Source organism: Hirundo rustica, chromosome 13, assembly GCF_015227805.2.
Source record: "Hirundo rustica isolate bHirRus1 chromosome 13, bHirRus1.pri.v3, whole genome shotgun sequence".
Classification (NCBI taxonomy): Eukaryota; Metazoa; Chordata; class Aves; order Passeriformes; family Hirundinidae; genus Hirundo; species Hirundo rustica.
In genome coordinates this window covers 17,779,945-17,806,091 of record NC_053462.1, presented here as the reverse complement: position 1 = coordinate 17,806,091, position 26,147 = coordinate 17,779,945, and the positions used below count along the sequence as shown (strand labels likewise).

The following is a 26,147-nucleotide window of genomic DNA, read 5'->3' as shown; positions in this document are numbered from 1 at the left end:
CATAGCTGAGTGACCCAGAGAGCACTCCCAAAGTAGAAAAGCAGCAGCATTTCCAAAGGGAAGGAATCCAAGGTCTGATATGGACTCAATCTGAAAGAAAAACTTCTGGAAAGGATCAGGGCAAGGCCATGAATTTATGAAGTAGTTGTTCGGCTGACTCTAATTTTTAAAGCATTATTATCCTTTTAGCAGGGCTGTCGGGTAGATGGAAGCCAGAGCCAGTGTGATGAAGAGCAGCTGAACAGCGATTTGCAGCAATTCCTCCTGCCTTCCACACTTTTTTTCTGCAGAGCAGCAAGCCAAATTGCTTGTAACCAGCTTACTGCAGCCTGAAATGCTACAAAAAAGTAAATTTTCTGGGCTGGTGGTGTGAGGAATAAAGAGGGAGAATGAAAAAGGAAGAGAAATACCAATGGCAGGTCCTGAGATCCAGATCCACTGGCATTCCAAAGACCAATGCCAGACGGGTGTCAGAAACATTTACTTTGAATTCTTGGAGATTCTTTTTAGACTGACCCAAACAGGGCAAACCAAAGAGCCATTTCTGCAGATTTAAATGCATTTTGTATGCCACTGCAGCAAATCCTCATCTTCCTCACAGCTGTATCACCTGCGTTTCTCCAACAAAAGCATTCCTGTTGGATGCAGCACCTCTCTAACCTTCCAGGTGCTCAAAAGCCACCTTCCAAGTAATGCAATCAAAACAATCCTCCTAAAAGCCTTTCTTCTGGCCTAGGCTGACATGAATTATTTCTAATAAAGCTAAAGTTCTATGGGACAACTAATGGGTGCTTATTAGTACAGGCAATGGACTATTCAATCACCCATACAGAGAAACTAATGGGGATTGATGGCCAAAATACAGGATGAGGATTTACCTCTAAATAGACAGCTGATAGGATCAGATTAATCTTAGGTATCAATGGGGAAAGTTCATACCTGGCTAAAAACAAAATAGAAAATAGCATCACTGGGTCCCTGGGGGGGGTTTAATGCTATTGCTGTGCCAGCAGGTGGGTCTCCAGAGATGTTCACCTTTCCAAACAGTAGTGGTTTAGGTGCAAGTTAGAAGATGGAGTAACCCAGAGAATGCAAGAAAGCAGCTGGAAAACCTCTGGATGAACCTTTGCACTCAGTAAGAGTAGGCTTAGATTAGATATTAGAAAGAAAATTTACCCTGTGAGGGTGGGGAGGCACTGGCATAGACTTCTCAGGGAAGATGTGGATGCCCCATCCCTGGAAGTGTTTAAGGCCAAGCTGGAGGGAGCTCTGAGCTCCTAATCTAGAGGAATGTGTCTCTGCCCATGGCAGGGGAGTTGGAACTAGGTGATTATTAAGGTCCCTTCCAGCCCAAACCATTCTATGATCCTATGTTCCTTTTTTTCTAAACCCCCTTGCACACAATCCTACCTTTCCCTGCTTCACCTCCTCCCTTCAAAAAATGCTTCCCAAGATTTTTCTAAAACCCAAGATTTTTCTACTTTTTGTCCTAGAGCTGATGGAGGAATGGTGTGATTTGTTGAGCTGAGGGAAGGGCATGGTCACCTCTGGGGCTTCTAAGTCACTCTTCCCTGCAGCAAAGCATTCCTTGATTTCCATCCTCTCATTTCCTTCCCTTTGAAAGGCCTCTGACCGGATCACAGATGGCAATTCCTATGTGGCAGATACTAATGTCATTCTTGATGACAAACCAGATGTCCAGGGAGACATAACGCTCTTTTTAACCCAAAATTCATCAAGAGCCTCACCTTTGTAGTTTAGGGTGAGTACAAAGGTATTTTCATTAGAAGGGGTTGGGGGCCACATATTTTTTTTCCTCTTGCCTCAGTTTTCCTTCGCACAAAGTGGCTGCAAGTGACTAAATCAGGCACTAAATGGGTCCTGTTCTCAAATCAGCACCATTAAAATGCTACAAAAAACTCTCTTGAACTTTATAAGGGCCTGGGAAGGGACATGCTATATGTGACAAAGTGTGTTATGAACCCCAAGCCATTACAAGCTGCTCCGGCTCCTTGCTGCATTTTAGGTACATAATTCCCAGGCAAGAAAAAAAGAATTCCAGGTTTGGGTTATGGAGCAATCCTGATGCCTAATGTATCAGTTTGTCTCCTGCCTGACAGCTCAGTATGATACATTTTCCACAGTCAAGTGTTGTATAGCTGTCCTGCTATAAACCCCTGGATTAAAAGGGAATGACATGGGATCAGTGTAAGCAGCAGATGCAGTGTGGACCACAGCTAGTTAGCAGCAGGTAAAACACCACAGGTGACTTGTTCCCACTAACATTTTAAAACAAGAGCTCTTGTGCTCGTTATCTCTCGGAGACAGGGGAAAAAAATCCCAACAGCCTTTGTGGCAGTGAAGACAAAGCTTTGCTCGGTAGGAGATGTTCTATACAGCATAATGTATGCCGGCAGCAATCCCGGTGTTTTATGGGCCCGCTTAGTGTGAAGTGCAAAACAGGCTGAGGCTGCATTATTCATGGGGGATCTTAAATATTTCAGTGTGAGGCTGAGGTAGGGGACAATGCAACAATAGCTTATTGTCCCCTTTCTTCCTCTAAAATCATTGTTTGTGTTTAGGAAGGCAAGAGAGGAATCTTTCCCTTCCAGTATAATGCCATGCACTGACACATCCCAGGGAAAAGCAGGAAAGCAGTGAGGCAAACCCCACAGTCCCTCCAAGGGAAGGAGAATTCTCTTGTCGTCTCCTAGCTCCCAAGGAAATATCAGTCCTGTCTTTAGAAAGCGAACAACTCAGCACCTGACATATATTTTTGGAGATGATTCACCAGTTCTGTGTGTGAAGGGACACATCAGCAGGTGGGTGTGTGGATAAAGAAAGTTTCTGGCAGATTTTCCCCTTCGAAGCAGCAGAATTGTTTCCCTGCCACTCTCCTGTGTATGACTTGCTTGATCAGAAGCAATGGCTGGCTTGCAGCAGGGCAGTGGGAATAACCCGAAATTGCAATGCTTGGGGTAATGTGGTCAGAGCAGAGGAGGGCAGAGGCAGGTGAGGAGGCAGAGCTGCCTCTGCGCAGATCCGCTGCTGCCATCAGCCGGCAGCTGGAATCCAGCACAGGGCCTCTCCCTGGGACAAGAGCTAAAGCAGACACAACACACACCACTTACACCAAGCCCCTCCTTGGCTGTTTTTCACTGAGAAGAGGCATCCTTGGGCTCAAAAAAGAGCAACTCAGCAGATGGGATGCTCACACACAGGGGAAAGCTGGACCTCTCCAGGCAAAATTTGTCTTTAAATGCAGCTTTATCCTCTCCAATGTCACGGAGGTGAGAGTCACAGAAGCTTAAGGACAAGCCTCACTGCGTCTCAGGCTGGGTATTTTGGAGCTCAGCAGAAGTTGGATCACTCTGGCAGCTCCTAATGTACTGTTCACATAGTGCTGAATTTGGACCAGAGCTTCAGGGTCCAGTCCCCTTGCAGACATCCTGGGTCTTACTACTTATCCCTACAGCTCTAGTCTTGTGTTGAGACTCTTGAGCAGCGTGAGGTTTGGCCAAACTTCAGATAACCAGATAACATGATTCTGGCCCGAGCTACATGAGATTCCAGACCTTTCTCACTTCTGTTTCCCTTCCTGCAAAGATAAATCTTGGAAGCTGTCTCTCGCATGAAATAAAACAGAACCAGCTCCTCACATCTGACACAGCTGGAGCACAATAAAATCCCTGCTTCTGCTCTTTTTGGAACCCTCAGAAAGAAACTCAAAGGCTTCCCCGACAGTGAGAAATCCTGGTATTTCAGTTTCAATGCTTAAACTCACCCACGTTCCTTCTCAGCTTAGATCAATGTTCATAGCCAGAAATTCACACTCCATAGCCAAAAACCTTACACTAGTCCACTGTATCAGTTTAGTTGTGACCTGTTACATGTGCTGTGCTTCCTACATCGAGTCATTTGCATCCAGTTCCTTCCAAAACAAAGCTGCACAACTTTTCCTTTGAAATCAGCCCTCCAAAGGTGAGGAGACACAGGACTCATATTTCTCAGGTAACAGTCCTTTATTTGCAAGGAGATGTTGCTGTGTCTAGGACAACTGCTGCACATCGACATATCTCTTACTACAAGGCTGACATGACCACTTTGCAGGGTTCCCTTTTGTTTAGATTAACTGATCATCAATAGGCACAGCTGTTGCATTTTTTCAGAAGACAGAGAACACAGAGATTGGTGTTGAAGACTGGGCACAAGCTGCACACAACCCATGCCAGAGCACTCATCTTTCTCCAGCAAGTACATTCCTGAGAGCCAGATCCTGAAGCAGCCCCTGCGCTGCCCTGGGTATTCCCATACCATTTATCTCCTTGGCAAAGCTCTCATCTGGGAAGTGGGGAAGAAGCAATAGGTCCCCCCTATGCTGCAGGGGTGTCCCTGCAGACCCACACACCCTCTGTGCCATGACACAGGTGCAGCACAGACATTGGGGGTGCTGCCACCCCCAGCTCCTGCCAGAACTGACCCAGAGCCTCACTCCTGACCTGGCCTGGATTGGAGTCCATGACCTAGAGGTGAACTGCTCTATATCCCATATCCAGTCTCCCACTGAGTTTATTTTCTGGTGTGGCAGATCAAAGACTGCTGTAAGGAGAAAATCTATCAAAGGCTCAGCACCCTAACATAGATCCAGCTCGCTTTTATGTTTACTTTCAACTAGCATACTCCTTCCTATTGTTCAGTAACCATTTTAAAATGGACAATTATCGGATTTCCCTATTAATGGGAGAAGTCAGGCAATCATAAATCTTAAAATGTGCTACTATCTGCAAACTGCATGTATCACATTATGGAAAAACCAATCTGTGGAATAAAGCTATTACCAAGTGCCACGTCTTGGCTCAGCAGCAGGTTTTAATTTCAGCAGAGGATCCCCTCTGCTTCCCAGCATCCAGCAGCACTGCGCTTCCCACTGCTTCCCTGTAAGCACTGCAAATCTACAGCGTTGGCCTTGCACTACAGCAATTCAGTGCTGCAATCAACAAGGAGAACCTCTGCCTCTAAGACAACTGCCAGCCCCTCACTGCATCTGCCTCATCTTTCATTCCATGCAAGAATGGTTTGGGTTGGAAGGGACCTTAAATATCATCCTGTTCCACCCCACTGCCATGGACAGGAACACCTTTCAACAGACCAGGTTGCATCCAGGGTGTTTGGAAGAAGTGAAGAGTTCTTTTACCTCCCCTACCCAATGACCTACACAAAGCTGAACTTGGACTCAAATGATTGGTGGACACACTGCCTTTCAAGTCCTGGTACCACCCTTACAGCACAGAGAGCAAAAGAATAAGGGCATATGGACCAAAAGGTCTTCTGGATAAAGCAGCAGACTGCCATTCAGGAATTCCTGGGTGGGATTCTGGTCCCCTCCATCAAAAAGGATTGGAATCTAAAGCAGCCATGAGGACAAATCTGAGTTTTGTTACAGTTTACAAGCGGCTTTGGATAAATTGCTTAACTACCCTCAGTCCCCATTCCCTGTGCTAGCTGGGATACTCATGCCCAGCTTACTAGGATGTCTCACGAATTATCTGGCATTTGGGAAGCTCTTAAATCCATGTAACTCACATGAAACAATTAAATGCGATCCTGCTTTTAGATCAGAACAACAATAATTCAGAATTGAGCACATTTTGTTTTGATTTTCCTAAGACTGTCTGAATTCACTGAGACACGTGACGAAGAAATATGATTCAGCATAGTCATGACTACTTCCAAAATGGTTTACTTTAATCTGAGCAATTGGAAAAATGTTAAAAGGCAAAACTGCTTTACCCAGCTGACTTAAAAAGGTTGTTTCATTCCACATTTCTGTTTTCAATAAACATCCCAGGATAAAAACATCCCCTGCAGCAGATCTATGCAAAGGACAAAAAGGCGTTAAATCCAAAGTGGGGGCGAGTGGGAGAGATAAATAGTTTACTCCTATTATCTTTACCATATGTTCTATTCCAACTGGATACACATAAACAGCATGCAATCTTCAAGCTCAGCTTTAGACTCTTTGAAGTGACCTGCCCATACTACTGATTTATTTCAAACTAACCTTTCTCTTTGAACCTGAGGTCAAGGTTAATTCCATAATAAAACATACCTTATACAGCTGGCAGTTCCAGCGGTGCTAGCAAGGAATGAAGCCCTCAGTCATAAGCATTTGTTTCACTGAGTGTGGTATTGTATTTCTATTTTCCCTTCCCTGTATTAATTTCCTTCACAGACCCTAGTTAAGGGGAAAAAAACCCCCTCTTTTCCGGTTCATGAGATCAATTTTAAACACACTGGAATTAAATGAAGACATTTAAGCCACATTTCTTTGCTGAAATGCATCCGCCAACACCAGAAACTATTTTTATTACAGTCTATGTTTAATAATCAGATCTTCAATTTCATAAGAAGCCACACAGCTACGTTATTCAAACTCCTGCACTGGCAACGACCCTTTCAGTATCGTTTACAAAACCATCTCTGCACTGAATCACAGCAAATCACCAAGGATAGCTTTTCTATCTAGGAAAATAAAGTGGGAAAAGAGAAACACATTTGAAGGACCCTTTGAAAAAAGCAGAGGAGATCTCCTTGCCAGTGCCCCAGCCAGACTTGCCTGCCTGTAGATACTGAAGCACGCCAAGCAGGGGTGCTAAGGTGTGGGAGAAAGCTTGGAATGTGGGATGCAGTCACTAAGAAATGCTGAGATGCACAACACATTGCTCAAGCATTGCTCATCAGGTTGTTTTCCAGGGGACTGGAGAGATGCTTTTGAATTTCAGCCTCCAGCCCCGGCACACACTCACAGCACTTAATTAAAAAGCAGCAATACCAAAGCTAAACCAGCAGCTGTTCCACATTTCTCCTGAGTCTTGAGCCTTGCCAACACTGTGCCTCTTGGAGCTGTCGGGAGAGGGATGAGTAGAAACCTTTGTTTGGGTTTGGGGTTTCTGCATGGCACAGGCTGGAAAACCTTATCTGCCTATCTTCCCCTCTAATCCTGAGGGGAATTGTGCTTCCCCTCCAAAGGAACGATGACGTTATCCACGCTTATCCTCCCACATTTTGCAGGCCTGAGTCTACAGTGGTTGCTGTTCAGGCTCACCAGCACACCAAGGGGCACCTCCCCTAAAACAGCCCCAAAAACTTTCAGCACCTCATCTGTGGCTTAGGGCCAGCTTTGTGAAACAGGGTTTAGCCCAATGTTAAACGAGTTTGAGCAGGCAGCACTCTCAGGCAGCATCAATACAGCAAACTTGTTATCTCATCAGTATCTGTCACCGCGGAACGCAGCTGAGCTTGCCGTAATGGAAGCACCATCCATTTGGAATCCCAAAGGTAGGCATCAGTTTTGGATCAATGCTCTCAGAATCTCCATTAACTGTTACAGTGCCAGTGATGTTTTAGATCTATTTTGGGTTAATTTCTTTAAACCATAACAAGGCCACAGAAGGTCTTTCACTGCATTTTGACTCTCTTAGAGTAATATAAAAAGTGGTGGCACGGGAAGCCCAACATCCCCAGAACTGATGTGGTTCTAAGGAAAACCTTTTCCCTGTAGCTCTCCATTCCCATTTCACCACACCATCTTTCTCTTCCAGCTTCTCCTCAGGGACTATTGCCTATTCCCACACTTTAATCAGATGCCAGGACACCCCACTTCCAACAGCAGGGCCCCAGCTGGCAGTGCCATGCTCTATCCCAAAACCATAGCCCCAGGCATGCTGTGAGGTAAAAGATACAGCATGCAGAAATTCCCAAACAAGAGACACACCTTTTGCTAAGTGGAGTGTCTTTACCTGTCCCACAGATATCAAGAGCAATACACTCCCCCTTTTTCCTCTAACATGGTAATTGGTTTCTTAAATGAGGGCACTGGAAATATATCAGTTCAAAAGCTCGAAACAGCAATGTAAAATTCCACCCCAAATGCATTGAAAGAGACATCTCTATTTTCTAATCTTCTTTAACAGGCACCAAAAAATTATTACATCTAATGATTTATTAGTGAATGAAATCAGCCAATTAGACAGCCAAGGACTGATTTTTCAAAAGGATCACACAGAACAATTTAATATCATGGGAGATAATAAACATGTCCTGAGCTGGATCACTGAATGATGATGCTAGCAGCCTGTCAGAGATATCAGATATTTACAGCAGAATAAGGCACCACATCAGATAAAGGAAAATACATCCTCTCAAAGATATAGAAATAGGGAAAGGAATCACTGCAGCTGCATTTCAAGTCTGGGTAATTTCCATAACTCCTGAGAAAAGGCTTTGTGTGGTGCTGGTCCTCCTCTTAAGGCACCCATCCATGCTGCTGGCATGTGGGAGAGCATCCGGAGCAGGCAAGTTGAAAAATAGCAAGACCTCACAGACTGAACAATGTTATAAAGATAAAAACATGTACAGGTACCAAATAAATTGGGTAACATAAACGAAAGGCATCTTTAAAATAATTTTGTCTACATGTTGTCATTAAATATTTCAGACCCAAGCAAGTATTTGTGCTCTCCTAGAGGCCTCCTATCACAGCCTTTTCGATGCAGCTATTATAGAAAGACACTTTTTTGGATAAACTAGTAAAAGCAAATAAACAAAGCGACAATTCGATTCAATTATATACATATATATCATTGTGAAATATCTTATGATTAAATGCAACTGTGCACAGGCTATGATCTATCTGGTTCTACCCAAAATGTTGAAATCTCATAATTATAAATGTAGTCAGAATTATTAAAAAACTTCAAGCCATTAAAATGGATGATTAAGAACAGGAATTCAGCACTTGGGAGTTAAGTTCCCTTTTTTTTTTTGCTTTGATACCAGTTTGCCCTTAGACAGGATGTAACACAGCTGGTGTTCCTGTTCAGGAAGGCTGAAAATTGCAGCTCCAGCTATCTCTGGAGATCCAGCTATGAGATGAGAAACCAGTAATAGGTAGTCACAACTGACCTTAGCATTTTTCTGAGCATCTGTGCATGCCTGTATCAGTTACTTCATGGATCTGTGCAATATCCCACCTGAAGAAACCGAGAAAGATGTTAGAAGATATCCAATACTGCTATACATTTCCAAAATTTTACACAGGACAGCAACAGCATTTGGGCTGAGGAGACTTCCACACTGATGATGGAGATTTCTAAGACACTTTGGGACTGGAAAGATGTTTCACAGAACTAACACCATATTAGCATTCCAGGGAGGAACACTGAGCCTCAATCTCAAGCAACATAGGGAATGCATCCTGATGAAGAGGTTCAACTAAAAAGTTAATTCCTCTCCCTTAATCCTGCAATGCCAGCCTGCAGAGGTGACTGAAACAAACTTGAATTCTTCCTTGAGACTACAAATTTGGATGATAAAAGTAATTGTTGAAGAGTAATTGTTACCCTGATTTTTCTGAGTTTTTTATAGCCTTTTGATTTTCATAAAAATGGAGTCAAATCTTTTAATTACTGTACAATATTAGGAGCAGTTTCTACCTTTTTCCCACATATGTAACATAAACAAATCCTTTGTTTTTCATTCTCTGTCCTTTGTTTGCATATTTCTAACCTGAAAACAATTGTAACTGACAGTTGGTCTAGCCACTGAGGCTGAGGGGTGTTTAACCCCAGAAGCCAATCTTCAGCCAGACCCACAAATGTATAAAAAGTAAGAAATAAACAAGGAGGTCTCTCTCTGCCCGGAATCAGCCTTGAGCTGGCATGGAGGAACCTCTCCGCCCTGCGAAATTTCTCGTCTACGTGTGATTGCTTTGCGTGTCTCGGTGACAAGTAATGACATCTACTCATATGTCAAAATTAGAGCTACATAAAACCAAATTTGACACAAAAAGGCAGTCCCTTTGGATGACCCTTCTGGTTAATCGGCTCTTTCACAGCAGATTAATGCAATGCAATGCCCAAGATGGGAGTTTGCATCTGCCGTGCCCAAGCAGTTGAGGACAGGGGCCTGGGAGCCTCCCAATGTGCAGAGGATGGGGCACAAGCCATCTGACATGGCCACAATGCAACCAACACCCCAGCACACTGTCACTGTCCCCCCAGGGTCCCCTGCCTTGGGGTCCCGATGTGTTTGCACTGTGGGTACAAAGAGCTAGGGCCCCCTCTCCATGCCTTCCCTGTCCCATGGCCATGGACCTGACTTCGTCTACACCTGAGGTGAAGGTGACATTTTTCCCCCTGACCCACAAACTCTTCCAGTCTCTGAGAGGAAGATGCAATTGTTCCCTTTACCTGCTCCAGGTCACTAACTGAGAAGAAGACACTGTTTTATCCTGTAGGCCTCTCACAGTTTCCACCTGAAGACAAAGTACCATTCCCCCATACCTCTCTCCCAGTTTCTACCTGTGAGGGTGATGCCATTTCCCCCTGTACCTCTCTTCCCAACCTCTACCTGAGGGCAAGGTGCCATTGCTGTCTATATCCCTCTCCTGGTCTCCTCCTGAGGGGAAGATGCTGTGGCCCGCTCTACCCCTCTCTTGATCAACACCTGAGGGGATGGCGCCATTTTCCCACGCTCATCTCTCTCACAGTCTCATCCTGACGGGAAAGCACTATTCCCTCCTCGTAACTGTTCTACAGGTCATTACCTAAGGCAAAGGTGCCGTTCCCTTTCGTACCCCTCTTCCGATCTCATCCTGACGGGAAAGCACTATTCCCTCCTTGTAACTGTCCCTCAGGTCATTACCTGAGGCAAAGGTGCCGTTCCCTTTCGTCCCTCTCTTCCGATCTCATCCTGAGGGGAAAGCACTATTCCCTCCTCGTAACTGTCCCTCAGGTCATTACCTGACGCAAAGGTGCCGCTTTCGTACCCCTCTTCCGATCTCATCCTGAGGGGAAGGCGTTATTCCCCATGAACCTTATCCCGGTCTCTGCCTAAGGTGAAGATGCCACTGCCCCCTGAACCCCTCTCCTGGTCTCTGCCTGAGGTGAAGATGCCACTGCCCTCTGTAACCGTCTCCGGTCTCTACCCGAGGCGAAGGCGCCATTTCCCCAGTCCCTCCCCCGGTCCCCGTGTAACGGGCACAACCGCCGGCCGCCCCCACTCGCAGCACCGCACGGACCGAAAGCTCCGGAGCGGCGCGGGGCGGGCGGAGGCGGCTGCGGGGCGGGGCGGCGAGGCCACGCCGAGGCCCCGGCGGCGGAAGGGGCGACGCCGGCGGGGCGGTCGGTGCCGCCTTGTCGGAGCGGCCGGCGCTCGGCAGCCCCCTCCGGGCATGTCAGCGCCGGGCCCCGGCCCCGGCGAGGCGGCCCCGGGCGCCAGGGAGGCGGCGCGGCGGGACCCGTTGGCCGCCGACCTGCGGTGCAGCCTGTTCGCCGCCGCGCTGCAGAGCTACAAGCGCGACTCGGCGCTGAGGCCCTTCCCGAGCCGCTACGCCAGCGGCGACACCAAGGATTTCGAGGGGCTGGTGAGTGGCGGGGGCCGGCCCGGGGGAGCTGCCCGCTGCGCCAGGGCACCTGCCTCGATGGGGGAGCACGGGATGCCCGCACAGGTGGGGGCAGCGGCGCCGCAGGGTCACGGATAAAGCAGGATAAAGGGTTTATCCAGTCAAGAAATCCGGATTTAAAAGAGTATTTGGGATTCTGACCGATAAACCCACGCTGGGAAACACCCAAGCCCGGTGCGGGCACGTGAAGTAACAAGCGATGGGTAACAGGTAGTGAGCCGACAGGACGAGAGGAAGTGGCCTCAAGATTCAGTATTCTGGAACATTTCTACCTTGAAAGGATGGTTGGGCATTAGCATAGGCTGCCCGGGGAGGTGGTGGAATCACCATCCCTGGAGGCGTTCAGAAAACATGTAGATGTGGCACTTGGGGTCATGGTTTAGCGCTGGGCTTGGCAAAAAGGTTAATGGTTGGACTCAATAATCTCAGACGTGTTTTCCAGCCTTTATCTTCCTAATATTCTGTGAAGTGTTACGCGAGCTTGCCAACGTTAAATTCAAATTCATATTGAAGGATTTGCATATTACATGGCCTGAACACCACCCCCATGTCAGGTCCACTGCACATACTGCCCTGTGACCGCTTGTGTTCTCCCACTAGTGTGTCTGATTGTTCCTGTACAAACCCTACAGATACTGTTGGTAAATATCACTGTTTATAACTTTCCTGCTATTTGCGTTCAGGGAAATTGACAAACTTCCCCACAAACTGGATACAAGTGTTTATATTTCAGAACAGAACCTGTTTTTCAGTTTGTTGGGATGAAATATTGTTTTGTTTTCACTAGAGGTCCCTGTTTAATCGCAATGGCACTGAGCAGCTTGTGCTAAATGCCTCTGTTGTTAGCTTGCAGATACCAAGGCTCTACCAAGCCTGAAAGAGCTTCTGGAGTCTGTTCCAAATACAGATAAAAGGACCTGGGACCTGTTTAGTTGGATTCTGTCATCTAAAGTCTTCATGATACAAAGTACTAAGAAACAGGAGGTAAGTTTTGAATTCTGAAAATCTTATTTAGAATTTGATTTTTAAGGCAAACTTGCACTTCAGAGAATATTTCCTCCTGCCAGAATTAAGTTGGTTATTGTAAGAGCTTGACAGTTGAGCATAAATCCATTCTTCTCTGTATATAGAGGGGCATGTTTTAAAGCAAAATTTTCAGGAACACTGGTTGGAAGAAATAGTTACCACTGTCAGTAGCTGATGATGGGCAGTGATTGTAGTTGGTTATTGCAGTTAATATAACATGGTTTAGTCTCAGAGAGTCCAGTTCGGGTGTCATGGAGCTGGGTCCTGCTTGTCACTGAGAAAGACAACTCTTGTTTTCTGCCCCAAAAAGGGAAAGGCTCAGAACCACTGAGGCACTTCTGTAACAGGGATCAAAATAGTTGTAGAGATTAGCAGCAAGATGAAAACAACTTCTGTTTTCTTGGGTTTTTTTTCTCTTGCAAGATCAGCTGATGAATATATTCTCTTAGTAGCCAAAGTAGAATTGTGATATTGTCCTTGCATCATAAATTAATTCATAATTATAATTCAGGTTTGGATTTTTTTCTGGAGATTTAGGATTTAGGATTTAACTTTGATGTCAAGAAACTGGCAGGATTTTTACTGTGTATTTACTCCTGAATTGTGACAGTGTTGAATTCCAACTCAGAAAAGCATAATCGGAATACATTAAACAGTATGAAGGGATGGGAAGCAGAATTTCCAGTGAGTAATCTAACCATATAAACTAACACTGATATTCCTTCCTGTTTTTAAGTACGAGAAGATCCAGGATCTCACAGGGATGTCTGGGGCCACAGTTCCTGCTCCAGACTACCTCTTTGAGATCGTGTACTGTGATCAGATGAACACCAAGTTTGCTGAGACCAAGGGAGAGCGGGACCTTATCTACGCCTTCCACGGGAGCCGCCTGGAGAACTTCCATTCCATCCTGCACCACGGCCTGCACTGCCACTTGAACAGGGTGAGCCTCCTGCCATTGACACCATCTTCCCTTGCTCACTTGCAGCTGGGGACACTTTTTAAAAATAGGACCAGATTCCTTTCGGTGTATGAAATGTGCTGATGATCTTGTAGTGCTGTTTTCATTTCAGTGTAGGCCTTTGTCGATGGCTGTGTTGGATTTTCTAGTGCAGCCTGAGGGTGAAAACTGGAAGTGGCATGAAACCTTTTTCACCAGCGTGACAAATTGTGACTGTCCTTTGCTTCTGTATAAGGAAGTGTAATTCCTCCGAAAATCCTGTCCTGTCTGACAGCCTGCAGCTGGGAAGTGCCTGTCTACAGAGGAGGAAGATAGTGGAGATTTTCTGCCTGGCCTTGTGTTTAGAGCAGCAAAGTTTCAGGTGCTACTCACCAGTAGAGCCTTCTTAAAATGTTCTGGTTTAGGGAGACATCCCATAGGATTTGCCCCCCTTCTGATTTCAGTGGAAGGGCGGTTGAGACTCCTGGCTTTTTGTGTCAGTTGTGAGGCAGCTTTGACACAGCATCTGCTTGACATTCCAGTCAACCTGGACTATGTTTTTTTCCCCACATTCTTGATGAGTAATGGTTTGCCGAGTACAATGGACTTACTGGAGTCATAATTTTAGCCAGTGTGGCAAATTGAAAAAAGTACTTTCCTCTTTTCTAGTAAAGCATGGATTTAAGTGAAGTAAAGCCTTGCCTTGTTTGGGGAGTTTGGGTTACTTGAATGATGACAGTCTCAATAAATCGATGAAATGCCTTTTAAGAGCGGTGCAGTCATGTTGATGTAAAATACTTATGCTGGCAAGCTAACTCCAGATCCGGGAAAGCATGAATCTGTCCACACCAAGTGCTGTGCCAAGCAGCTAATTTGAGGGATGTGAGAGGGTAGCAACCCCACCCCAAGGAAGTTGTGCCAGGACAAAAACAGTGCATGGACCAGACCCAACACAGGTCAGAAAGGCCTTTCGTAATTTACCTTCAAGGGCAGAACTACCAGTCTGAAAGAACATTTGTATGTTGTTTGAGGTTTGCAGTACATGATTTTAGGGTAGATTTCTGCTCTGTTTCAGACATCCCTGTTTGGTGAAGGCACCTATCTGACCAGTGACCTCAGCCTGGCTCTGCTGTACAGCCCTCACGGTCTCGGCTGGCAGCGAAGTGCACTGGGCTCTATCCTCAGCTGTGTGGCTGTTTGTGAGATCATTGACCACCCAGATGTAAAGTGTCAGGTGAAAAAGAAAGGTGAGTCTCTTACAGTAATAACTGTGTAGTAGTTAGATCTGTCCTTCATGTTGTTTTTCTTTCCCTGTTAATATCAGTGGCTCTTGGAGCACTGGATGGGAGGCTTACCTCCTTGTCACCCTGGTCTGGGCCATAATGTCATCCATACCAAGGATGACTAGGAGTGGTGTAGCCTCAAGCAAACTTCTCACTCTATTCTTGGGTGCTGAGGGATTCAGGGGAATACCAAGACTAGATCTTTGGTTATGTCATTCCCATTCTTCTGGGGGGTGTGTATGGGGGTGTTGGTTGTTTACTTTTCTTACAGTTACTTGAAGTTCTGCTTTTTTTTTGTTTTTTCCTTCCCAATTCAGATTCAGAGGAAATAGACAGAAAAAGAGCAAGAGTGAAAAACAGCGAAGGGGGAGACGTACCACAGAAATACTTTGTTGTCACAAACAATCAGCTTTTACGAGTTAAATACTTGCTAGTGTATTCACAGAAGCAGCATAGGAGGTAAGAGTTCAGCTATCTAGAGGGCTGAGCTGCTGCAGCAGCCAGATAAACACATCTCATTGTTGAAAAAAAACCAGAAAACAACCAAGAAAGATATACTGCACTGCCAGAATTTGTTTGTACATCATTTCCTATGGATATAAGTCATACTCCATCATATTGCCTCTGTCTTGCTCTTTGATATTCCCAAGTTCAGCTAAATTTGCGTTTTACCAGCCATGTAAGCACTTAGAGTCTTTGAGAGGTCTAATTATCTGTTTGTGGCAGGAAACCAAGAGTGGACGTCTGGTGAGTGCATCTCTTGAAACTGCCTGTTTTAACTCTGCCCTTATCAATCCTAAGTGGCAGTGTTCACTCAGCTACTCAACACATGTCTGCAGGCCAGGCAGCTACAACTTCAGACCACAGGGCAAGGTGTGAACGTGGGGAGAAAAAACAGGATTGTGCATGGAGACTTAAGGAAAAGGGATGTGGTGAAAATCAGCTTTGTTAATTACAGGGATTGCGGAACAACTTTCTGTTCTTAGTGGATTTGCTTAAAATAATGAAACTTGAGATACTTTTTCCAAGGTATTTGTGTATCTCTGACAGAATTCATGCCCTTTTCCCTTTTCAGGCCTTCTAATGAATCTTCCTGGTTCTACACCCACCGTTTTGCCATAATGATGATGCTGTACCTGCTGTTGCTGTTGGTGATAGGAGCCAGCAACTCGCCAACCTTCATCTACTACTGGCACAGAATGTTTGACTCTGAGATATGAACCACCCGAGACGATAAACTGTTAATTTCACCACGTGCCTTAAAAATAGCTGGTCTGCAGTGCACTGCATCTACTCAGAGCTCTGGAGATAAAGGTGCCCGGAGCTTTCCAGTTCTGTCACCAGTATATTAATCCTCACGGTATCTCTGCATTTATTCTTATTTCTGTGTTCCTGGGATTCATGAGGATGCCTAGTACAGCTGAAAAGGATCACAGTGGTGCAGCTTAGCATGAGCCAGTCCTTAAGGGTCCATGGAAAAAAGGTTTTTTAAGATTAATGAAAACTAAGCATGGAAACACTCAGGTGTAACTTATTTTCTGTCAAGCTGAAGTATGTTTGCACAAGTTGGAAAGGAGGGTTTTTCTGGATGTCAAGCAAAGCAAACTGTTGGGAGTATTATCACTAAGTTTTCAGAAACTGAATCTAATGATGTTTGGCATGTATCAATGCAGATGGAATTACTTTTAAACTTCTAAAACTAACTTTGGCCAGAAATTTTTATATTTGAGCATAATGATTGTAAGGAAAAAAAAAAAAAAAAAAACCACCAACAAAAAAACCTACAACAGCAACAACAACAACAAAAAAACCCAAGAAGAAATAAACTGCCAAATGGAAGAACTTAAATGGTTTCTAGTATGTTTTTTTCCCCTCTGTAGAACATTGTTGTGTTTTAATCCCAGCTGGCAGCTAAGCACAAATCCAAAACATAGTTACTACACTGCTATGAGGAAAATTCATTCTATCCTGGGCAAAACCAGCACAAACATCTACAAAGCTTGTGGTCTCAGCCATGATCTATCTTATCCTAGCTTACTGTGCAGATTAGACAAACTCAGGGTTTTCAGCATCAATACTGAATAAGGATTGTTCTTACCAAACTGGGGATTTGTTAGAGAATACACCATGTGCAAGTTAGTAATGCAACATACCCAGGGCAATGCTCTCTCCTCTCTCCCTCCTGTCAAGTCATTTGTGTTTGTGGCTGTCACATAGCAGCCTACAACTGCCTGAAACAGAAAAAGGAGCAAAGCCCTGCCCTCTGATTAGTGACTGGGTGTGGGATAACCCCATGAAGACCCAGGGATTCGAGGCAAAGAAAAGTCAGATACGTGCCACAGTTCAGTCTCTCAGTCCAGCTTTCAGCAGATTTGATAAACACGGATTTTCATCGCACAGTGAACCCTAACCACAAAAAAGCCCCAGCTCATCACATATTTCCAGCAAATGAGTCTGTGATTACTACCCTCCTCATTAAATATTTCAAAGAAAATCTCTTCTTTTTCTGATGTTGTTCTGGTACCTAATTGCCAGAAATAATGTCCTGGTAATCAGGCTTTTTAATTCAAGGCTGAGAACAAATTCATTTACAGCAAACCCCTCTTCTTGGTGACTGGAGCTAGACACGTTTATCCCAGTTAATTTTGCTGCCAGAACAAATTTATTTATTCACCATACAGCTTGCAAAACAAGAACATTATAATCCAATTCCCCATTGCCTTTTACAGCCCGTTAATAATGCTCACTGTCAAAGCACACTGCAGCCCCTCAGCCCAAGAAGTGTCTGTGCTAATTACAGCAGAGATTTGCAATTAAAATATACATAAACAAATAATTTATTGTGCAACAGGTTCAACTACTTTATAGTTTACTCCTTGATATTTCAATGCAGAAACTTGGGGTTTGAGATGTGCACAGGGGTCCTGGGAATATTTGCCCATTTTTGATCTTCCTCAGCATGTTATAGTAAATGTTGTGCCATGTAAACATACAAGTTTAGGGGAGGAAATGTGCCAGCCAGAAAACCTGGAGGTATTTGATGCTGTCTAAAAGGTACTGCTTTGTTAAAAGCCTGGTTTGTCTGAAGAAAACCCCATCTTTTGGAACAGATGGGCTATTTGGGGCCCTTTGGAAAAGGAGGAGGTTGAGCAGCAGTTGTGGGATGGCTGTCTGCTGGCACTGCAGGGAAAGGCACAAACCTGGGAGCTCCTGAGCCAGATGAAAAGAACACAGCAGGGATTTAAAGCTCTTTTCTTAGGGTTTCTTTGCATAGGAAAGTTTCTGAGAGTAAGCAGAAGTAATAATAGTTCCAGGCTATGTCCCCAGAGAGAAAGCATTGCGGGGGCTCATGGCAGACAGGCACAGTCCAGCTCTACAATGTAATCAGCAGGTATCAAAGGAAAAAAACCCAGCTTTTTCCACTTTGATCAGTTTGAATAGACCCAAAAAAAAGGAGGTGGTTGCAGGTGGGGGCTGAGTCCTGATGGATGTGTCTGGAGTATCCCTTGGGGAGCTTGTAGCCCCTCATGCTCAGGCCTGCAGGATTCTGGGCACAGCCTCACCATTGCTTCAGCTCCACAGCTGCGGAGCAAGGCAACGGCAATGGGAAAATATTTTAAATACATTTAAGGTGCTCAGATCCTACCTAGCAGTCTGGCAAAATACTTAATATCCTACTCCCACGCTTGTTTTCTGAGCTCCCTGCTGATTTCAGCATGTGTTTCCCAACGTGGTGAGGTGCAGTCAGCTGGATTAATGCGGGTATTGTGCTGAGTAACTAACAGTATTATGAATTAACCCAAGGTTTGTGTTAGCCTCTTAAGCCACTTGCGTGGCTCTTTGAACATGCACAGTGCTATAAAAACACTAACAGGGAATGAATCAGAATTTCCTACCAAACAAAGGGCCGCTGTGTTTGAAGCAGGCAGCCCAGGGTAAGGTCAAGGAGTTGTAAAATACAGAGCTACCTGCTCTTATTAATATGTCCATTACATTACTGTGGTGAATATTAAAGAATCAGACAAATCTGATCCTGGCCGGGACTGCAAGAAGTGTGGTTACTGGTGTTTCCTTGGTGGGAATGAGCAGGTTTTGAGGAAGAGGGAGAATTTTCCTCCAACAAGCAGAAATAGATACCATATATAAAAAATAGTTTTTCTCTCTTATATATATATATATTTATATACAGAGATCCCAGGAGCCAGCTGAGGAGAAAGGCAGGTGCTTTTGGAGACAAATGGTTTGAGGCAATTTGGGGAAAGAGAGGGAAGCACCACAGAAAGCAGGGCCACCCCTGGGGATGGGGAGGGAAAGCAAGAGTCGGGGATTCGCACTCCCAATGAGTGATGCAAAAATCTTGTGCTCTTTAAAGTGTGAGCAAATATAAGAAAAGCAGGATCAGAAATGCAGGAATATTCAAACCAGGCCTGGGCTTTGGTCCACCTCTGGCAGGACCCAGACTGATCCCAGCTTCCCCAGGGAAATGCTGCCCACCTGCTTGCTCCCCCTTCCTGCATGAAGTGGGCACATGGCTTGGCAGCACATGCTTCCAGTGACATTTTCCTTCTCTCATGAAAGCTGTCACATTGGGCACCTTGCCCACACTCCAGGCTCCACAAGATGTCACTTCGAACATCAGCAACAGAAAGGAAGGTACGAAAGGGAGGGGCAAAAGGAGCAGCGCTGGAGTGCCTGCAAGAATCCCAAGGAATGTGCCATGTTCCCCTAAAGAATAGGTACGTATGCTTGCCAGAATCCCCATTTTCCTACTCTTCAGAGAGATCTTTTCCAACCTAAATTGTTGTAAGATCACTGAATCCCCCTAAAGCCAATCTGCTTTTGCCTTTTCACTGTACCCATGGGGTGTAAAGGTGGTGAATCCTTCCCACAAGGAAAAAACTGTTTCTTGCTCCTCAGAGAGGACCTCTGAGCTCTCCTCTTGCTGGGCAAGAGGAGACATGTGCATGAGCAATGTTGGGTCTGTTCTCTCCCACTCAGCAAAAAGTGGTTGAAGACAGTTTTCAGTAGATTAAAGACACTTTCCTGCTTATTTGAGGCTTGCCAGAAAACCAACACACCTTCAAGGTCTGCCTCCCATTAGAAGTATAAACAAAGAGACCGAAGGAGTGTCTGATGAATAGATTAGCTTCCCCTACTGCAAGCCATTCCCATCACCTTACAAGAAGCCCTTTTTTGCCAGCCTAGTATCAGCCAACCCCCACTCCATTAGCATTGGGTAATTAGCATTGAGCAGAACAAGCCCAGGAAAGCCAAACTGTGATTACGCATCTCATCGGAGTTTGGATGCTTCCTAAATGGCTCACGCTAATCCCCACCAGTTGGTCTGGGCTCCTGCAGTTCTAATTGATTTTTTTTTTTTTTCTCCTTGGGCTACATGTTTAGCATAAATAATAATTAGTACCAGAAAGGCAACCCAGCATCACTGTGGCTTCCTGGGTCCTCATTGCCCAGCCTCAGCCAGCCTGCAGGGACTGTTTGCCACCCCTCCAATTTCAATAACTTGTTAGCTGGGGCACCGGGAGACCAGTGCAGATCCTTTCTGGCTGATGGGGAACCAACACCTCTTGGAAACAGGGTTGAGAAAAAGTCCCCTCAGTGCACAAAGGAGATTTGTTTTCTTAAGGGGAAGACATCTCCCAGTTCCCTACACATGTAACCACAGCAAGAAAAAAGTTGTTTTTAAAACAAAGCTCTTTCATCCTGATAAAGTCCAGATGCTCATTCAAAGCTGAGGTGGCCACAAAAATAGCTAAGGAACTGCCTCCTGCCAAGTCCAGAGCTCCTGAGCTGCCCAAAGATGTAACAAAACTAAGAAAACAACAACCCACCTGGCTTAAAACTAAGTTTCTCTTCAAAAGCAAGTCCCACATTTAATAATAATCGTCAGAGAATGAAAAAAAAAAAAAAATCCACTATTTCTAATTACCTGGAAAGGACAACACGGAAAGGACAACACAGTTGAATAAACTCATCTCTTCAACCCACACCCAAAGAGGAGATCTCTGCCTTTACAAGCAACTTCTGGCACAATGGTAGAAAGCAAACAACTCATGTTACTCACCACAGCTCAGCTGATCCTTCCAGAAGCTCTCCTTGCCTTCATTTGCCTCCATCTGGCACTAAAGGTGCTGACGGACCCCTCCATCTACCAGCTGCTTCCCATCACTTCCATTGTTGGGACACCCTGGACAACACCTGTGGGGTGGCTGCACCTGCTCTGCTGGGGCAGAGCTGAGGGGTTGGTGTTGCTTAGGGCAATGCAAATATGTCCAGCATGTGGCCTGAAACCTGTCAGCTTGTGCTCTGGGATATGGGGACAGAAAGGACATGGTGGGCTGGGCAGTGCCAGTTCTGGTTCTCATTACCCCAAATACCCTCCCTCCTGGTTTGCCCTGTGTCCCACAGAGCTGCTATGCAATGATGTGTCTGTTCTGTACCATCCCCTTCACATCAGAAAACGGTAGCAGGAACTGTTTTCCCTTCTGGTTCTCTTCAAAAGAGAGAAGAAACCTTGCCCCACCCTGCTGTGGTTCTCTGTACCACTCTTGCCTGAGGCCCTCCATCCCCACAGCATTCCCTCCCTGCCCGCCATGCCTGAGGCATGAATGTCCCTGCATTAGTAAACCTTCAGATATTTAGATCTTTTCCAGGGCTTGTGACACAGCCATGGGAGAACCAGGCAGGTTCCGAGTCAGGAGATCTGAAATTTCTAGAGAGCTTTTCCTACAATGGGTGGAGAAAATGGAGTAAAAGCCTGTGATCACACCTTTGCAGGCTCAGGGTGATACCATCCATGCAGCTGTACAGCTGGGTGTAGGTGCAAGGGCACTTGAAGATCAGCCACTCCAGAGACATGACCCTGGACCACAGAGGAGATGGTTAATTTTCTCCCAGGGGTTGATGCTGGAAGTGTGGAGAAGCTTGATCCCAGAATCAGGGCTCGAGCATGTGTCAGGTACAAAAAGGATGTTTTTCAGTTGTCACAGTGCTGCCAGAATACAGCAGAATGACCATAAATACCCCCAAATATTTTTCACCCTGAGTACAGGCAGGAGACACATTCTCAGTTTCTGGCCAGAGACCCTCACCCACCAAAGTTGAGTAGGGAACCTCATCATGACAGTCTCCAAAATGGTACTACAGGACTAAACAGTCCCAAAGCTGTGCCTGCCATCCCCTTGTGGGTACATCTCTTCATCAGACTGTGCTGACAGTTGTCCCATTGGAGCCCCCTGATGCCACCCCACCATTCGCAGCACCATCCTTGATGTTCTTCTCTGAGGCTGAGATGGGTTTGTGTCTCTTTTGCCTGGTGATAGCTGTTTCAATGCCCCTGAGACACAACTGCACATCCTCCCTAAAGGAAGGGGTGTACAGTCCATAGATGATAGGGTCGGTGCAGGTGTGCAGCAAGCCAAAGAGGAAGAAGCTGTGGTTGACATACTCTGGCATCTTCTGGATCATGGCTGGCTGGAACCAGTACCACAAGCCCAGGAGATAGTAAGGGGTCCAGCAGATGATGAAGGTGGCAACAATCACTATGGTCATCTTGAGAGTCTTCATGCGTGCCTTGGAGATGTGGTCATTTTGATTTCTGGTCAAACCTGCCAAGGAGAGTCAGAAGGGATAGTTGAAGATAGGGGAAAACCAGCATAATCATCCATGACTCTGCTTCTGCCAGAGAGGGAAGACTATCTCACAGTCTGGTCCATGTCCCACAGGAAGCAGAAGTCAGCAAGGGCTGGGGTCAGTAAGTTTGTGCAAAACCTCTTAGTTGGTTTGTGCAAAACTTCTTAGCTTTCAAAGGATGTTGTGACAGTCCCAACAACAATTCCAGGATGGAGAAGTTAAAGGAGGACATTAAAGGTGTGAGATCTACTTACCTTTATTGACCTTCAGCTGCTTACTGATCTCCCAAAGGATCCGGATGTAGCAAACAATCATGACACTCAGGGGGGTGATGTAGAGGGTGGTGAAGGTGAACATGTTGTAGACCGTTTCCTCCCAGTGTGCTCGGAAGCTTCCATGAGTAACACACTGGGTGAAATTCCCTCCTGGGATTGTGTTCAAGTGGAAGAGGAAAAGCTGAAATGGAGAACCAAAGAATAACTCAGAGAGGATTTGGAACAGAGCACCACATCCTGGAGATGCTGCTGGCTGTACATAGAGAGCACCTCCCTGCTGCTGTTAAACTGGCAGATGGACTCTGGGCGTTTAACTCATGGCTTATTTTGGTGCTGGTGGAGTCCATGGATTGGAATGGACTGGCTGGGGATGTTGGGATGGAGAAGCCCTTCTCCAAAACCACCCCAGCCTAGGCAAACTCCATGGGGAGGGCACTGAACTTTACCTGGGGCAAAGCCAGGAGCACGCTGCCAGCCCAGGCAGCACGGAGCAGCATCCCATTGCGGCGGTGAGCACGGGAGAAAGGATGGAGGATGGCTGCATGCCGGTCCAGGCTGATCACCACCAGTACCAGGGCAGCCGCGTACATAGCAAAGAGCTTGAGAAAGTTGAGGACCTTGCAGGAGATGTCCCCTCCGTACCACTGCACTGTCACGTTCCACGCCGCATCCAGGGGCATCACCATCACTGTCACCAGCAGATCGGCCAGTGCCAGGCTGAGGATCAGCGGCTGCACGTGGGATTTCCTCCTCTTCCTCAGCAGGCTGCCCAGCACTGCTGCATTGCTGCCCGCTGCCAGCAGGAAGAAGATGGCTGTGATGATCACACGGACCTTCGCTGCTTGGGTGAACCGGGGCTCCACCCAGTACTGGGGGTATGCAGAGGCTGAGACATTGGTGTCCTCCCATGCGGTGGGGCAGTGGGGAGATGCAGGGAGCTGCTCCTCACTCATCCCCTGCTGAAAAGCAAGCAGCAAAGTGAGCCCCTTCTTAGGGGCTGTGTAGAGTGCTGCAGCTTCAACATATGGACAAGTGGGGAGATGGTGGGATCTACACTGGAGGTACCAGCAGCAGTCTGTCCCATCCTATCTTGTTCCGTCCTGTCCCTGCCTGTACCCTCCGTGTTGACCATTTTGTGAAGCCACTGTGTGCCCCCGCCACAGTGACCCAGCCTGGCTGCCCTCTCTGGCTCACCCCTGCTGTAGCTACAGTGACTGCTCACACAGACATATATTTTTAGCTCTTTGTGAGGTGGCTGAGCAGCTGGGAAAGCAGGAGTGGTGGCCAGGACCACGGAACCAGTCACTGTCTGCCAGCATCCTGCTGGGAAAGGGTCATACCAGAGCTGGCTGAGCCTGTGCTGGGGCAGCTGTGCTCAGTTCAAGGACTTGTCCTTCCAAAGGTTTGTAAGCAGGGCTCAGCTTTTTAGAAACCCCATAGCCCTTCCCATTAGCGTGTTAAACATTAATTGTCCACCTCCATCCCCAGTGGGCACAACCTCCATCTGGGGTAGTGGGCAGGAGCAGCTGGAGGTGACCAGGCAGGGAGAAGGGGCATCCCACACTGTCCAGAGTCTGACAGTGGCGATTTAGGAGCCTGGACCTTCCCAGGACCCTAGCAGCACCAGCACAACACCTATTTCCCTTTCTATTCTGGAGGCAAAGCAGGAGGAAGAAGGAAGGGTAGAACCCTCCCTGAACCAGGGGTGGCTCGGGGGTGATGAGCAATGTGGTTGTCCCCCACACTTGATTTCATTGCCCTTTTTACCTTAGCAGAACTCACATTTTAAAGGCAAATACTTCCAACTCCTGTGGCCACAAGCTGTTTACAGTCCCAGCTGCAGGTACAGCACATCTCCTACTGTTTCAAGCACCTTCCTGTTTGCTGATTCCAAAATAAAGCGCTCCTTACCTTTGTACAAATAACAGGAATGGCAGAGATCAAATCTGTCTCCCCAGCTCTGCAGGATGGAGATGCAAACACCTTGCAGCAATGCGCCCTCCTCCAGCCCCACCACCCGCACCCCAAGCCCGCTTCCCCTCACTGCCTTCACCCCTCCCTCCCCAAAGACCAACCCAACAAACAAGCAGCAAAAAGAAAGAACGGCTAAAAAGCACCAAGTTCCTTGTCTGGAAGAAACGAGAAATCCATGTCCAGGTCAGGATTTATTCCAGCTGATGGGAACATACCTGGCATACGCATGCCCTGATGCTGAGAGAAGATGCTCTGTGTTCTTCCCACGGGTCTCCCACCGCTGCGGTGCTGAGTCAGGATGCTCCAACGTTTCCTTGCATCAGATCCCTGCAACAAACCTTGAAGCAGTAAAATTTCCCCTTGCCAGCGGCCAAGCCGGGAGCAACGCTGCTGTTAGCACAGGCATATGCAGGCATCTGGAGATGGGAATGCTGCTGCAAACACCCCCTGCACCGGCAAACCAGGAGCAGGGCACACCGAGGCAGGCACCCATGGGCAGCCTGGCTCAGGCAGCCACCATCACCTCTGCCCTTGTTAGCTTAATGAGCTGCCCACTTAATGAGGCAGGCAGCGGGGAGAATGACAAAGCTGCCGTAATGCCAGAAATGGCCAAAATTCAAAACATTGTGGCCAAACGTGGCTCTATCAGGGATAAGTGCCAACACTCCCCGTACTGGTTTGCTATAAATACAGGAAAATGAGTTAATTATCCTGGGAGTCAGTGATGAACGTCCCGTTGCTCAGACAACCGAGAGACTCACAGACACGCGCACACACGCACCTCAGGGATAGTCCTGGACCACACGGGTCCGTGGAAGCATCACAGCTACATGCCTGGACTGGAAATGCTGTAAGGAAGCAATTAATAAGGGGAAATGTGGTTCATTTTGCCATTTTAATGACTACACCTTTTTTCCTGCAGTCTATCAGTTCCCACCTTGCTCTTTCTGTGTTTCTTGCAGCATAGCACAGTGAGAGGGAAGGACCTTGGGAGGGACAAAGAGCTCACAAGAGCTTAAAAAAATACAACGTGCAATGCGAGGACAGGGAGGGAAACTGAGGACATCCTGCTCTTTTGGCCAGCAAAGAAGCCGTGGGGGTGAAAGAGGGACAGCCCCAAGCCCTGCTGGGGCCAGCACTGGCAAACACACTCCCAAGGGCTTCACCAGGACTTTAATGACATGCAGATAGACCTTCACATTTTCCAGGCTATTAAATTAAAGAGTACATGGTATACAAGATCCCAGGCTGGCAGTGGTGGCTCTGCATTGTTCCCCAAGAGGAGGAGATTCCCTTTCTGGAATAGGTTTTCCGTCATTACAACTACTCCCACTTATTTCAGGAGGAAACGCCTGAGCTCTGAGGGTGGTTGCACCATCTCTGAGGCTGCTGTGCTGGCAGAAGTCCTCCTGGGCACAAGCAGGAAAGATATTTTCCCTTTTTCCAATTTGACTCTTAAATCTTTGTGGGTTTAAGAGTCAAACTCTGTGGCGGAGGGAGCAGCTCCTGAGACCCAGGAGATGCTGCAGGCACTG

The 26,147-nt window shown here is 46.6% G+C and overlaps 2 protein-coding genes across 4 annotated transcripts in view; one reads left to right on the top strand and one right to left on the bottom strand.

Annotated features, from left to right (window-relative positions):
• LOC120758904 (gonadotropin-releasing hormone II receptor-like) overlaps positions 1–25,453 on the bottom strand; it is a 43,033-nt gene extending 17,580 nt beyond the window's left edge. The window contains exons 1-5 of one of the 3 annotated variants that reach the window (XR_005703063.2): positions 24,828–24,964; positions 23,085–23,597; positions 22,618–22,819; positions 20,796–22,338; positions 8,965–9,032 (exon numbers count right to left, since the gene is read on the bottom strand). Coding sequence is in view for 2 of the 3 variants with exons in the window: in XM_040077631.1 (XP_039933565.1) it covers positions 21,932–22,338; positions 22,618–22,819; positions 23,085–23,591 (1,116 nt within the window). In the remaining variant the exon portion in view is untranslated. Of the gene's footprint in view, positions 1–8,964; positions 9,033–17,289; positions 22,339–22,617; positions 22,820–23,084; positions 23,598–24,827; positions 24,965–25,393 lie in introns of those variants that run through there. The other 2 variants (XM_040077631.1, XM_040077630.2) reach the window with 2 other exon arrangements.
• Positions 11,234–16,552, top strand: PARP16 (poly(ADP-ribose) polymerase family member 16). Its single transcript, XM_040077632.2, has 6 exons — positions 11,234–11,425; positions 12,311–12,448; positions 13,227–13,433; positions 14,506–14,677; positions 15,031–15,172; positions 15,789–16,552. The coding sequence occupies exons 1-6, from the start codon at positions 11,234–11,236 to the stop codon at positions 15,931–15,933; spliced, it is 996 nt and encodes a 331-aa protein (XP_039933566.1). The 3' UTR covers positions 15,934–16,552.
• Positions 25,454–26,147: the final 694 nt, after the last annotated feature.